General features: G+C 37.4%; 1 protein-coding gene across 1 annotated transcript in view; it reads left to right on the plus strand.

The window, feature by feature from the left end:
- The window catches only part of LOC138156702 (GLIPR1-like protein 2), a 41,781-nt gene extending 26,999 nt beyond the window's left edge, over positions 1 to 14,782 (plus strand). The window contains exons 4-6 of the mRNA XM_069082159.1: positions 5,494 to 5,579; positions 14,175 to 14,201; positions 14,287 to 14,782. Coding sequence (XP_068938260.1) covers positions 5,494 to 5,579; positions 14,175 to 14,201; positions 14,287 to 14,537 — 364 coding nt within the window. The 3' untranslated portion in view covers positions 14,538 to 14,782. The remainder of the gene's footprint in view (positions 1 to 5,493; positions 5,580 to 14,174; positions 14,202 to 14,286) is intronic.
- Positions 14,783 to 15,811: the final 1,029 nt, after the last annotated feature.

The raw sequence follows: 15,811 nt of genomic DNA on the forward strand, positions 1-15,811 counted from the left end.
ATGGATGCATGGATGCATGGATGCATGGATGCATGGATGCATGGATGGATGTAGCCTTCTCCAGGGTCAGAGAACATCACAACTCTCCTGATTCACTTGACTACAAAGTAACAAAAGTTGTGCCTTCCTAAAAAAACAAGCCTCCCCCTACAGGCTCCATGTGACTACATGCAGCCTATTAGAGGGCAGAGTTTATTTTCAAATCAGGAAAGGTTCTCAAATTCACCTAAGCCCATTACGGAGCAGGGAAGATCTTCAAATGGCTATTACCATTGCACTGGCAACAAATCCCTGAAGATTATACGCATTATAAGGTCCTCATCTCTCATTAAAAAATATGTATCTCCCTACATGGAAGTATCCTTCAGTGGGACTCCCTCCCACCACTTATAAGATCTTTCTCTTTGTGTCCTCTTGTTTCATTCCCTCCAGTTGTCACTTCACTCATTTGCTTGTAGCACATCACACCTTCCCCTCTGTCTTCCATGTCCTCTCTCTTTTTATGTACCCTTCCTTCCTGTAATTTAGTACTACAAAATACATTGATTCGCTTGTGGTAGGGGAATGGGATTGTGAGGTTTAATCCAGGCCTGTTCCTCCACTATCACTTCTGTATCCTTATGTTCCTTTATCTTTATCCTCATCTGCACAAATAAAATGAGATGTGTTAATGACTCCTCTGATATTATAGCTTTTCTTTGATGTGTTCACAAGTCAAATGATCTGCTCAAATACTTTTATTTTGAGGAATCCTCCAGAAAGTGTCTTTTTTTCTGAACATTCTTCATTTTTTTATTATTGATGGTTAAACCGGAGTGTTCAGGGTATATTACTTTCGGTAGTATTTTGAGCTCCTTTGCTTTTTAGAATGTATTCCATTTCCATTTCTGATTTCTGGTGGGTGTAGGATAATCTTATTTTATTCAAATTTCAGTTATTTTTGAAGGACTTTTCCTAGTTTGTGGAATTTGTTGTCATTTAACTTAAATTCTAGAAAGGATCTGTAGATCTTTTTGTGATTTTTGCTTTATTTCTGTATTCACAAATTCTGGGTTTTTTTCTTGAATTATTTATTGCATTATGATATACAGATTTCTGTCTTGTTATGTTGTTCTAGAAGGCCTTTCATCTTTTAGCTGTTTCTGTACATCCTGTATTCAAAATCAGTCTGTTTTGCTAGTAAGGAGATAATGTGTTCTTTTAATGTTTCTGTTTCTTGCTGATTTTCTTCCAGATTGCTTTTCACTTCAGTGTGTATTCTCAATATGTTGTTCATACTTTAGAGAGATGTGCCACCATGGATTAAAGTTTTTCTCTTATGCTTATTATTTCTGCTATACAGGCCATGAGTTCTACCTTTAGTTCTCTTTTAGCTTCGATTGAGATTTTGATTTCTGTCTTTCAACATATGGGAACATCTTCCTGGAGTTTCATGCTGTCATAGGAATCCACAGGGTTCTCTTGGGTTTTTTATTTATTTATTTTTAGTTTTCAACATTCATTTCCACAAGATTTTGAGTTATAATTTTTTCTCTCCACATTTTTCCCCTACTTCCCCACCCAAAATATCAAGCCTACTGAATATCCCTTCCCCCAATCTGTTCTCTCTTATATCCTCCCACTTCACCTCCCTAACTTGGGTTTCTATACCCCAGTACCTGTATATCTTATTTCCAAGTTGCAGGTAATAAAAAAAAAACAATTTTCGAACTTTTGTTTTTAAAACTTTGAGTTCCAGATTTTTTTCCCTTCTTCCCTCCTCACCCTCTCCCACTGGGAAGATAAGCAATTCAATATAGATTGTACATGTGTAGTTACCCAAATCATTTCCATAGTAGTTATATTGGAAGACTAACTATATTTCCTTCCATCCTATCCTGCCCCTCACTTATTCTCTTTTCTCCTTTGACCCTATCCCTTTTCAAAAATGTTTGCTTCTAGATACCCTCTCCCCCAATCTGCCTTCCCTTCTATCCTCCCCCCTCTTATGCCCAACCTCCCTATTTTCTTGTAGGGTAAGATACCCAATTGAGTGTGTATGCTCCCTCCTTAGGCCAAATTCAATGAGAAACAGGTTTCACCTTCCTGCTCTTCCCCTCCACTGTAACAGTTTTCTCTTGCCTCTTTTATGTGAGATAATTTACCCTAATCTATCACTCCCTTTCTTCTTCTCCCAATAAATTCCTCTCTCACCTCTTAATTTTATTTTTTAGATATCATCCCTTCATATTCAATTCATCCTGTGCCTTCTGTCTATGTATACATGAACATACATATGCCCACATTCACATACATGTTTATATGCACATACATCCTCCTATACATACATAGATGTAGATATACATACATATACATTTATACCTACATATATATATACACATATATATTCTCTTCAGCTATACTCATACTGAGAAAAGTCTTATGAGTTACAATTATTGTTTTTCCATGTAGGAATGTAAATAGTTCAACATTAAAAAGTTCCTTATGATTTCTTTTTCCTGTTTACCATCTCATGCTTCTCTTGCTTCTTGTATTTGAAAGTGACATTTTCTGTTAAGCTCAGGTTTTTTCATCAAGAATGCTTGAAAGTCCTCTATTTCACTGAATGACCATATTTTTCCCTGTAGCATTATACTCAGTTTTACTGGGTAGGTGATTTTTGGTTTTAGTCCTAGTTCCTTTGACCTATCATATTCCAAGCCCTTTGATCTCTTAATGTAGAGGCTTCTAGGTCTTGTGTTACCCTGATTAAGCACAATACTCAAATTGTTTCTTCCTGACTGCCTGCAGTATTTTCTCCTAGACCTGGGAATTCTGGAATTTGGCTATAATATTCCTAGGAGTTTTTTTTTTGGGGGGGGATCATTTTCAAGAGGTGATCAGTGAATTCTTTTAGTTTTTATTTTGCCTTCTTGTTCTAGAATATCAGGGCAAATTTGCTTGATAATTTCTTGAAAGATGATGTCTAGATTTTTTTTTTGATCTTGGCTTTCAGGTAGTCCAAAAATTTTTTAATTATCTCTCCTGGATCTATTTTCTAGGTCAGCAGTTTTTCCAATGAGATATTTCACATTGCTTTCTATTTTTTCATTTGTTTGGATATGTTTTATAATATCTTGATTTCTCATAAAGTCATTAGCTTCCAATTGCTCCAGTCTAATTTTGAAGGAGTTATTCTCTTCAGTGTCTTTTTTGAAATTCCTATTCCATCTGTGAAATTCGACTTTTTAAAGCATTCTTCTCCTCATTGGCTTTTTGGACCTCTTTTGCCATTTGAGTTAATCTATTTTTAAGGTGTTATTTTCTTCAGTATTTTGGGGGGTCTTATTTAGTAGGCTGTTGACTCTCTTTTCATGATTTCTTGCATCGTTCTCATTTCTCTTCCCAATTTTCCCTCCACTTCTCTTACTTGATTTTCAAAATCCTTCTTGAGCTCTTCCATGGCTTGTAACCAATTCATATTTTTCTTATAGGCTCTTGGTTCAGGAGATCTGACTTCTATGTCTTCCTCCTGCTTCATGCCTTGATCCTTTTTGTCCCCAAAAAAGGATTCTATCATCTGTTTGTTCTTACTGTGCTTGCTTATATTGGCAGCCAATTACTTGACTTTTGAGCTCTTTGCCATGGTAGAACTCTGCTTCCAGAATGGAGAGAGCTATGTCCCAAATGAATGGGGTTTTTGCAGGTGCTGAAGCTATTAAGAGGGTGCCCTCTCTACAGACATCACAAGCTCTGGCTCACTGGTCACACACCCCAGGACCACCACTGAAGACCACAGTCCAGATCCAAGCAGGTCAAAGCAAGAGCACTTACCCTCTGAATGGCTGTTTGGTACCCCTACAATCTACAGGCCAGGAGCTCTGCAAGCAGCCATACAACAGCTCCATTGCTTCTCACTCTGGGGGTAGCAGCTGGACTGCATTCCCCCTGTTTGAACAAAGTTCCACACAGACCTTTTACTTTGTCCTTGGCATTTGTGGATTGAGAAGTATGGGAACCACTTCCACTGCTGGTGATTTATTCTCCCAAAGTCCATTGGCTGATTGGGGCCACCCTGGAGCTAAAACCATTGGCTCATGCAGGGCTGGGCTCGGCTTCCAGCACACTGCTGTGGGCCCTTCCTACCAGCCTGCTGGGCTTCCTTCAGTAGCAGATTTGTTTCCTTCTGTCATGTTCTGTAGCTGTAAAGTTTATTTAAGATCATTTGTTACATGTATTGGAGGACGTGGAAGCAGGAGCAACACAGAAGTCCTGGTTCTACTCTGCCATCTTAGCTCTGCCCCAGGGTTCTCTCTTTTATCAAGTATTGATTCAGTCTTCTTTTGTCTTGCAACAGAAATCTTTTAATTTATTTCAATTACTTGGTCACCATCTTCCTTTTTGTTTTAATATCTTCCATGGATTTATCTGCTTGTCCTACAAGTTTTACCTGAATTTTCTTCCTCCTGATAACTTTGGTAGTTTAAGATCTCTTCAAGCTCAAAATTTGGAATCCATGTATTTATTTGTATGTATTATTCTAGGATGACTGACTGACTCCTTTAGTTGTAACGTTTAGGTTTAGAGTTACCTATTAACTTCTTTTTGGACCCCAGATGTACTCACTGGTCACACACCCCAGGACCACCACTGAAGACCACAGTCCAGATCCAAGCAGGTCTGAATTGGTTCTGAGAAGGAACATCCCTACCTACCTGCCTCTGAATTGATCTGGTCCACCCTTCCCTATATTCCCTTCTATTAACTTTTTAAAATAATGTCATTTCACTAAGGTGCATTCTGTTACCCTGTACATTTCTGCTTAGAAATTGGTCTACTGCTTTTTCTATTTGCTTGATTCTGTTATGCTAATGTACTTTTTCTCACTAAACAGTAGAAGTTTGTGCCTTACCTTAAATCATCTGTCTGATCCCATATTTATTGGACATAGTTAATATATCTATATACTTTCTGTTATGCTGGTCAGTAAGTCTAATCATTGTCATCTTCCCCACAAATAAACATATTAACACTTTAAAAACCCTTGTTACTTAGTTTTCTCTTAAAATTTTGCTATAGGAAATAGCATATATTTGTATATTACTTTAAAGTAAAAAACAATATTTTTCTTGTAATTCCCCTGTGAAGTCAGTAGTATAAACACTATTATCCATATTTTACAGGTGATAAAACTAAGACTCAAAAAACCAAGGGGTTGCAGTATAATTTGGGATATAAATTGAGGGAGGGGAATTAACAGTTGTGGGACACATAATTTCATATGCGGTAAAATCAGAAAAAGTTCTAAAAGCCATTTTCATTTCAAATTGTGCTGCTTTGTCACTGGTACTTGAGGAAGAGTGGTTACAGAAGGACCTGTTTTCTTGGTTAAGCATTTCTTTGAGGTCATTTTCTTAATCCATGCTACCATTTTTATTAAGAATGGACTGATATGTGTGATTTAAATTCAGATGAAAATTGAAATTCTAACAAAATGCTTTTCTGCTTTTACAGTGGGAGTCCTAGGAGAAGGCCTTATAAAGCAGGAAGGTTTTGTAGCCAGTGTAATAAAGAAGATAAATGCCAGGATATGCTATGCAGTAAGCTTAAGGCAATAAGTTGAATGTGGAAAAAAAAGAATTACATCCGTAAATGTATTAGATGACAATGATATGATTTAATAGTGGTTTATTACTGTCATTTTATTGTTGTCTACCTATAGAAGAATTATATCATGTTAGAGTTGGGAGCTACCTTAGAAGTAATTTGCTTCAGCCTTTATATCGTACTGTATTTCATTTAAAGCATGAAATCCCTTCTAACTAGTGATCAGCCAACAATTCTGCTTGAAAAGAAACTGGCTCCCTAAATGGCCCCTTCATTTTCTGATAGTACTTTAGCTGTGCTTCCTAATACTGAACTAACATCTACCTCCCTGTAAATTCCTCATATTGGTCTTAGTTTTTATCCTCTGAAGCCAGGCAGAAAAAGTTTAATTTTCCTTCCTGCTGTATATATGTATATACACACCCACATATATGTGTGAGTGTATATATATGCACACATGCACACACATATATGTGTGAGTATATATATGCACACATGCACACGCATATGTGTGTGCGTGTATATATGTGCACGTGTGCACACACATGTATGTGTGAATGTGTATATATGCACACACATATATGTAGTATGGCATGTATAATATATATTCTATTGCAATCTTCATATATTTGGAGATATAGATATATACACACACTTATACATCTCCAAATATTTAAAGATTGCAATAATGTTGGTAGCAAGGTCTTCTCTTTTCCAGACTAAACTTACTAGTTCCCTCATTTCTGGCATTTTGATCGAGAATGTTTGGAAATCCTTATTCCTTTATAAGTCCATTTTTCCTTCTATATATTTTTCCTCATATATATTATACATGATTATACTTAGTTTTGTCAGATAGGTTTATCTATGATTGTAAGATTTTATCTCTTGCCTTTTGGAATATTATATATTTCATGTTTTCCTCTTCTTTATACTTTCAGTTGCTAAGTATCGTGTAATTCCTATTGTGAATCCTTGGCTGTTTGGCTACTAGTAGAATTTTTTCCCATTTACTTGGAAACTCTGTATTATATTATGTTTTGGAGGTTTCATTTTGCTTCAGAGACTTCTCCAGGATGTCTACATCACCTTCAGATCCAGCCCACTGACCTGTGGCCTCTGTCTTTGCCCCAGCTTTCTACAGTGTTCTAGAACTTTTCTCAGAGCGGGCCCTGAATTACCACCTACTGACTCCTGTTTAGATTCTGCCACACTGTACTTTTTTTGCCTGCCATCTGATTCTGGCCTCCTGAGCTTCATAGTACTTAAAATCTCCTTATGCTATGAGGCTGCACCTCAACGGAGAATCTTTACTACTCTAATCAACTGCTTCTTTCAGCGGTCTTCTCTCCAGTCACATATATTCTTCTTGGACTCATTGCTTAATGGTTAGCAGACCCCGCTCTATGCTCTCACATTCCAGTGATTTTAAACCCCTGGCTATCATTGGACAAACCTCATTCCTTATCCCTTAATGTTCCCTTCCTTAGTGCCATCCTTCTCCATCCTCCCCCCACCCCAATATCCAACTTCACTTCTATCAGTCCCTTCCACTATGTTTTCTGGAATATCTGCTCCATGATTGACAAATTCATTTTCATCTTAAAACTTTTCCTTTCCCACCCCCTCCCTCTTTTTGGCTCTCACTGTGAACTGACTCCCTCCTAATGTTATGGCATCCTTGGCCACTCTTTTCAGTACTAATTGTACTTCCACTCATACTCCCTGGTTCATTAGTCACGGTGAGGGAGGCAAAATATTTCTGTTGCCTGGTCTCACTTCCAGAACCTCCTTCTACCCCCATTACTCTTAACCTCTTGTTCTTTGAAGTGTATCCAATCCAAATTTATCACTAAATCAAGATTCTTATAGACGTTATCTACCAACTCCCAGGACACTCATCTTCCTTCCCCAGTGAATCTAGTGCCTTGGTTAATAGTCTTTCTCTCCAGTCTAACTCCTGCCCTCATACTAGGGGATTTCAGCATCAATATTAATACTCCCTCAAACACCCTAACATCTTCATTCCTCAGTCTTCTCAGTTCTCTTGACCTACTTCATTCTCTTTCATTTCATCTTTGCTACAAACAGAGATGGTCACTCTTGACATTACTACCATCCTAAGGTGTTCTACTTCCATGTTTATGGACATTAAAATTCCTTTACCTGACCGTTAATTTATGGTCCTGTATTTTCCTTTGCTTAATTATTCCTAACCCTATTATTATTCCTAACCCTAGCCTTATAATGACTTCCAATCTCTCCAAACCTGAGATCTCTGTAGGTCCACACTCTGCACTGACTACACTCTCCCTTCCTCCCCATCTCAACTTCTGGATGAACCAGTTCAACTACACTATCTCCTATCTCAAGCCTTTTGTCCCTTTATGCTGTCACTGAGCATGCCTGCCAAAGCTTCAGCCCTGGATTCACCATCCATTGCTTTCATACCTATACATGTACTGCTAAACAGAACTGGAGGAAAAATATGATGAATGCGTCCACTGCCAATGTGTGATCTATCTCACTTGGGCTCCCATTGCAGCAAGGCAACGTCAGACTTTCTCAGACCTCCTCATACCTTCCTTGGCACTTTCTCTCTTCGTGCTCTCAACTGAAAGTCTTGCATTATACTTCAAAAAAAGTGAGGCTCTTCACCAAGAGCTCCCTATACTCCGCTCCCTTCATCTTACATTATTCACAATACCCACTGTTTTTTCCTTTACCTTCACGTAAAGAAGTGGTCTTTCTCCATGCCGAGGTGCAAACCCTTCTACTTACAACTGAATTTTGCTTCATACTGTCTTCTCCAAAAGATTTCCCTCCCTGTCATTCCTACTCTCCCTTAAATCTTTGGTTTATCCCTATCTACTGACTTGCTTCCATATTCTTACAAACATGCCCATGTCTTTTCCATCTTTAAAAGGCCCTCACCAGATCCACCTGATTTCACAACCATTGTCACATATCTCTATTCCTTTTTATAGCCAAACTCTTTGAGAAAGCCATTCACAATAGGTTCCTTCACTTCTCTCACTTTTAAAATCCTCTGCAGTCTAGCTTTGGACCTTATCATTCAACTAAAACTCCTCTCTCCCAAATTACCAGTGATGCCTTAACTGCCAAATCTGACGGGCTTTTCTCAGTCCTCATTTTGACCTCTTTGTTGCCTTTAACATTGTCACTTGACCTCTTCTCTTAGATACTCACCCTGTTGTCTCCTAATTCTCATTGTGTCTGAGTGCCCTGCTCAGCTTCTTTTGCTGGGTCTTCTAAGCTGTGTTACGGGTTCTTTTCTGTTTTGAGTCAATATTGTCTCCTTTGGTCATATCATCAAGTTTCATGGGTTCCATTATCATCCCTAGGCAGATTATTCTCGGATCTATATATCCATTCCTGACATCCCTTACCTCCAGTTTCATATCACAAACTCCTTATCAGATATCTTGGATCTGCATGTCTCATAGACATCTCAAAATCAGCACATCCAAAACAGGACCCTGCACAGACCTCCCCTCTTCCCAACTTTCCTATTACTGCTAAGGGTGCCACCCAGGCCCACAACCTTGATATCATTCTCAGCTCCTCACTTGCCCTCACCCCTCATATCCAACACACTGCCGAGTCTTGTCGTTAGTATTTTTATATCTCTCACATATGGGCTTTTCCATCCTCTGACACTGACACTACCCTGATTCAGGGCCTTGTCACCTCTTGCTTACACTATTATAGGGCCCTGCCATTTGATTTCCTTGTCTCACGTCTCTCTCAATTCCAGTTCATACTCCAATCAGCTGCTAAAGTGAGATTCCAAAGTACAGCTCTGACCATGTCACTTACTACTCATTAAATGCCAGTGAATCCTTATTACCTCCAGGAAGAAACATAAATTCTTCTCTCTGTCTTTTAAAGCCCTTCACAACCTGGTCCCTTCCCACCTTCCAAATCTTATACTTTGCTCTCTGCCATTTAACATTGGCTTTCTTGCTGTTCCTGACACAACTCTTCATCTCCCAAGCCTGTACCTTTTCACTGGCTTTCCCCCTTGCTTTGAGTGTTTTCCTTCCTTACCTCCACCTTCTGTGTTCTCTGACTTACTTCAAGGCAGCTCAGATCCCATTATCTGCAAAAAGCCTCCTCAGTTAGCACCTTCCTAACACCTTTTTTCTGAGATTACCTCCATTTTAGCCTGGAAAGCATAAAGATACATGTTTTCCATATTAGAATGTGAACTCTTCGAGGGCAAGGACCATATTTGTGCTTCTGTTTGTAGCCTCAATGCTTAGCATAGTTCCTGACACCCAGTAAGTGTTTAGTCAATTCTTGTTGACCAACTGACAAAAATACTTTAGAAATAGAAGCTGCTGAGGGGTGGGGCCTAAACGGCCAATAAAGGGAGCATTGTTTTTCCCAGATTCTTCCACTATTCCTCTCTAAACAGTTTTCTAAGTATATAAAAATTGAATTTTAAGCAAAAATGGAAATATTTAAGGAATAAAAAGTCAGAGTGAGTTATTTCTAGTCCATGATAGCTTAGAACAGAAGGAGAGGTCTATGGACTGGGGTAGGGGTTGTCTGAGAGTACAACCCAGCAAGGGGCCTTGAAGGCAATACCATTAGTATCTGGGAGCACTCAGTACTCAGAGATGGTAAGAAAGGTAAAAAAATAATCTAGGAGAACCCTGTGCTAGCCCTGGGCACAAGATCAGGTGCCACTGTGGAAGTTCATTGCCCAGTTACAAGTTGCAGTTCTAGGGCAATGAAGAATGCTTGTAGTTGTAAACAAGTGGAGACCTTACCTGGATACAGTAGCAGTTCCAGGGCAGAGAGAAGTTATGGTCACAAGGAAGCAGGGGCCCTCCCTAGGTAAGGACCAGAGTGTGGACAAGGAGAGAGCAGTGGCCACACTTCTCCCCAGATCATACTGCCTTGGAAGGACCAGAAACTTAGAAGCTTCCCAAACTAGCTCAGGCTATAAAAAGCACTACACCTGGGACAATCTTCTGCCCCCCCCCCATCTTCACAAACACCCAGATATGAGCAGAGCCCAACTCTAAGATAAAGTCCAAAGTCAAAAAAATAGGCTGGGAAAATGAGGAAATAAAAGCAACAACAAAAGAATTTGACTTTAAAAGCTACTCTGGTGATAAGGAAGCTCGAGATACAAATTCAGTAAAAGACCATAACTTGAAAACATCTACCAACTAAGTCTCAAATCAAAATGCAGGTCAGACACAAGCCCAACAAGAATTCCTAAAAGAGCTTAAAAAGGGAGAGATTAAGAAAAATGTTTTAAAAAATTAAATCAGATAATAGTGGTAGAGGGAATATTGGGAAAAGAAAGGAGAATAATGTAAGAAAAATATGGAAAGAGAAATAGCTTGGTAAAAGAGGCACAAAAATACTGAAGAAAATAACTTTAAAAATTCGAATTGGTGAAGTGGAAGGAAGCTAATGACTTCTTGAGACATCAAGAAACACGAAATAGAAGGCATTTGCAGACAAGGTCAATATATAGACTAAGGAATATTGGGCTGGGAATAGAGGGGTACAAAATATATACTTTCCCAGATAGTGAAGTGGTATCTTTGAATGGAGGCAGGATTCAAAGAAACAAAATGGAAGTTAACTTCTTTGACTCATCATTTTGCTTTCTGGCTAGTCATGCTATTGTAACATCTTTCTGTTTGATCTAAACATAAGCTAGTGATGCCTTTGTCACTAGATGTGTTGAAACAGATGCCAAGGGTGTTATAGAAAGGATTTCTCATTTGGGTGGTAAATGGAACCAGATGACTTTGAAACTCCATTTTAACACTAAAGATTTAGAAGTCTTTGAAAAGGTTTTAAAATAGATTAATCTTGTTGGCAGTGTTGGCATAAAGGCAATGTAGGACAATAGAAAGGGCCCTAGATATGGGGTTAAGGAGGTTCAAAGGGGTTCAATTCTTTGTTCTGCTACTTAATATCTAGATAACCTTGAAAAACAAAAATAACTCTTTCTACTTTTTACCCCAATATTTTTTTATCTTCTGTTTTACCCCAGCAGTTAATATAGTTGCCGACACATAGTAACAATAAACAAATTGAATTGAATTAAAAATCAGTTAAAATCTTAAGGCCTATTTCCTCATCTCTAAAATGAGGCATGTGGCCTAAATGTCCTCTCAGGACTGATGACTTCTAGCTCCAGTCTTTGATCTTGTAATGAAACCATTTGGATTTCTCTTTCTATTCTTAAATTGTTTTTCTTTACTTTCTTTTTAACACGTCTTCCATTCTTCCAAAGAATACATTCTTGTCTTTAATAAACCAAATTATAGAGACTCCTTCTTCCGACCTTTTTAGCTTGTATTTTAGCAAGGAGACTGATCTGAATTTTATATGTATATACTTGCTAATTGACTCTGGGGAAAACATAAGTGTATTACGATCTCTTTCATTTATTAGACCATTTCCCCTGTGTGCCTTATTTGTGAAAAGTGAAGGATTGGTTCTCGGTGACACTTCCTGGAAACTCTAATTGCTAACTGCTATAGTAAACAGCATCTTTTCTCTTCATTCATTTATCAAATATTTACTGAGTTCTTCATCCATGCATCGTACTGTGCTAAGTGTTTTAATAGGTAATAAAGAAATATAAAACAAGGCTCCTGACCTTGGAGGGGGGAGTAGTTCTTAAAATCTACTTGGGTTGACAAACATATGCTTACATACAAAGTATTAAACAGTACAATATACAAATATACAATAACAATAAATATGTACTTAAGTACCACATTATTGGTATAGGCAATAAGTGTTATATGAGATCTAATGTGGGAAATATGACTGAATGAAGTATGAAGTAAGGCTTCATAGGGAGGTTAAATTTTTAACTGACTATGAAGGAAAGGATAGGCTTTGGTGTAGAGGATGAAAAGGATGCCCCAGAATATTAGAACATGAACAAACTGGATTTTTTTTGCTTTTAAATAAACTTTTATTTTATTAATCATAGCAACATCTATATATATTTGAAAAAGTAACATGTAAAAGACATTAATCATTTAATATGCATAAGATATATTTACTCATTTATAACTCACTTATGAATTTACATAATTCTTTCAATAACCCTTGAACTCACAAGTTAGAAAACTGGTTTAGGATATTAAAACATAGAATTGAGCAACATATAGAAATACCATATATATCAAGCTAGAAAGACTTACTTAGTTAGGCATCCTTAGGTAGGTTAAATGCCTCATTACAAGTTACTGTATCTGAGGGGTTGAGGTATACAAAACCATGCACATGTGCATATACACATATTCATTTTGTTATATCAAAGGATATGTGATTTTTGTGTTTGGATACCCCTTCTAAAAGCTCCAAGTTTTAGTAGATTGATTACATATCTTATTATGGTCAAAGAAACTAGATCTAAACGACTAAATGGTTAGAGGGCTGTGTGTGTATTGTGTATATGTGTATACATGTGTCTGTGTGTATGTATGCAGAGAGAGGCTTGTTTTAGGGACCACATACATCAGTCTAACAAGATTGGTGTATGGTAGGGGTAGCAGGAGGTGAGCTATCATTATTGATTAAGACTGTATATTACAGTTATCCCTTCTGCATCACAGCTTTCCCCATCATGGTTTGAATATATCACAGGTTGGCATAAGATATTAAATGGGAATTTGGGGGGAGTTTGGAGGTTTTGAGGAAATTGCAAATGATACATGAAAGCTGACAACAGAAAAAGTTTAGAAATTCAGAAATGCATAAAATATATGTATAGTATTATATCAGCCAAAATTTTACAATAAGGTATTGTAAACCGCCCCCCATAAAAGAAGAAAAAATTCAGACTTCTGTGATACAAAAATTTTACGTGGATTTTCCAGATCACAGGGATTCTACATCCCTATCCCCTGCAATGTGAAAGAGATAACTGTAGAAGACTTTGAATGCTATAAAAAGGTAGTAGGGGGCCATTAAGTATTTTGAAACAAAAGAGTAATTTTAGGAAAGTTTTTGTTTGTTTGTTTTTGAAAGATCAATCTGGGAAAGCTGTGTTGTGTGCATTAGAGTAGGGCAAGACTCAGTCCTAAGAGACAAATTATAGGGCTATTGGCATTATACCTGCATAAGACAATGAGACCCTGAGGTGTGGTCATTAATTATCCTGGTGTGAGATAAGAACTTACACTTGTTTAGGAGCTTTGGGAATGGAAAAGAAAACAATGACGTGAGAGATTATTTTTAAAAGTATGCAGTGACCTGCTGCCCATTGGATGTTGTGGGCAAGAAGAGAGAGGAGTTGAATGTGACTCCTCAGCCTCAAGCCTGAGTCTTCCGAAAATACAGGTGCCATTAACAGAAAATAAATATATACATAGATACACATATGAGAGGGAAAAATGCCTTATTTTCAAGAACAGCCTGCATCTCCACTTTGGGGAAATATAGAGGAGATACCTATTCAGATATGGGTTAGGCTAGATTAATTCTGTGGTCTGTTCCAACTTAGATTTTGTGATTCTAAAATTATCCTTTTTATTTAATATAGTTATTTACATCCTTTTTCTCTATCTTTCTAGGTAACAGTAATCGTGAGAGAATTGCACGTATGTATTTTTATCTTTCTCTAATTCTTGAAGATTTTTTCTTGTCTGAATGAAACCAAGCATCCAATTGCTTCTTTATTTACAGATTATCCTTTCTGGTATCCAGTGTGGGAAGTACCTCGACCAATCGTGTGTGATCCCGTATGCATATTTTGTTTAGTATTTAGACTCTCTTTATTTGTAGTGACTGTTGCAATAGTTTTCCTATTACAGCATAAATTTCCAAACATCCGGTTAGAAGAAGATCTGTTGTTGGCTGAAATGTCAGCACAAAAAGATTCAGAGCAAGGTAAAGAATCAGAGAATAATAGCATCAAATTGGACATGAGCCCCTAAAACCTAAATGAGGTAGCCAAAGCCTGAAAGAACAAGGAAAAGCCATAGAATCAATCAGCCTGAATAAGAGTGAAAAGGAAATATATAAGGCTATGCTATGTAGCTATGCTTTTTTATCCCTTTTGTTGAACTCCTAATATGAACAAGAAATAAGGTGGCTAAAGGAATTGAGCAGGGAAATCAACAAAAGCTTTAGTCATATTTATGGTCCAGCTCCTTGAAAGTCAAAAAAATTCCCTATGCTATTTCATTTAATAAAGATATTTCCGTTTTAATTGTTTTTTGAATTTTTCTTCATTCTTTTTTAATGAATGATTAAAGTTGCCCAGTTTTTCACAATATTGTAATAAACATCCAATGGAATATGACTATTGGAGAGATCCATAAAAGTACATATTTATGTTTCAAAAGGTTTTTAAAGACTTCAGAACAGAGTAACTGTCTTTGAGTATCTCATACAGTTGAGAGAGGTATAGTATCTCTACACTTTATTGAAAGATTTAGATCATTGTTAACTGAACTTTTGTAAGTCTAGAGAATTATTTTACTGCGTTTCCTTGCTTTTGCTGCCAGTAGATGTTAATAAGTGCCCAAAGTTTTGTTGCTGTTGTTTAAAATTGTGATTAAGGACTTCAGGCATTTTGTGTATATGTAGAAATATGTGAGGATGTATATGTGCATATGTAGAAATAACATAAAGATGGAAAACTATTGGTTTATAAACCACTGTTAGTTACTTACAAATTACTTACTTTCATTATGGTTATGCATTAGTTAGGAATTAGTAAATGGATAAGATAAGAAACGTGAAGAAGAAATACCTAATGTTGGGGCGGCGAGGTGGCGCAGTGAATAGAGCACGGCCCCAGAGTCAGGAGGACCTGAGTTCGAATCCGGCCTCAGACACTTAACACTTACTAGCTGTGTGACTTTGGGCAAGTCACTTAACCCCAATTGCCCAGCCCTCCCCCCTCCAAAAAAAAATACCTAATGTGGTAGAAGGTACATGTGACATAGTCTTTACAACCGCATTCTAGCATTCTTTGCTTCTTTTCCAGTTACATGTAAAAAGATATTTTGCTTCAGTTCTTAGATATATTTTTCTTTTTTCAAAAAATCCTGTTTCAATGTTTAAGCCAATGGGAACTGCCCTCTTTTGTCATTACCAGTCTGCTGAGAGTGAGATGAAAGTTGTAGTTTGTTTTGATTTTCATTTCTTTTGTTACTAGCCATTTTTTGCTGTCTTTCACGTGGTTGTTAATAGGGTTTCAATC

Source organism: Petaurus breviceps, unplaced genomic scaffold (assembly GCF_028583685.1).
Source record: "Petaurus breviceps papuanus isolate PSGF00001 unplaced genomic scaffold, PetGlider_PUasm1.0 156, whole genome shotgun sequence".
Taxonomy (NCBI): Eukaryota; Metazoa; Chordata; class Mammalia; order Diprotodontia; family Petauridae; genus Petaurus; species Petaurus breviceps.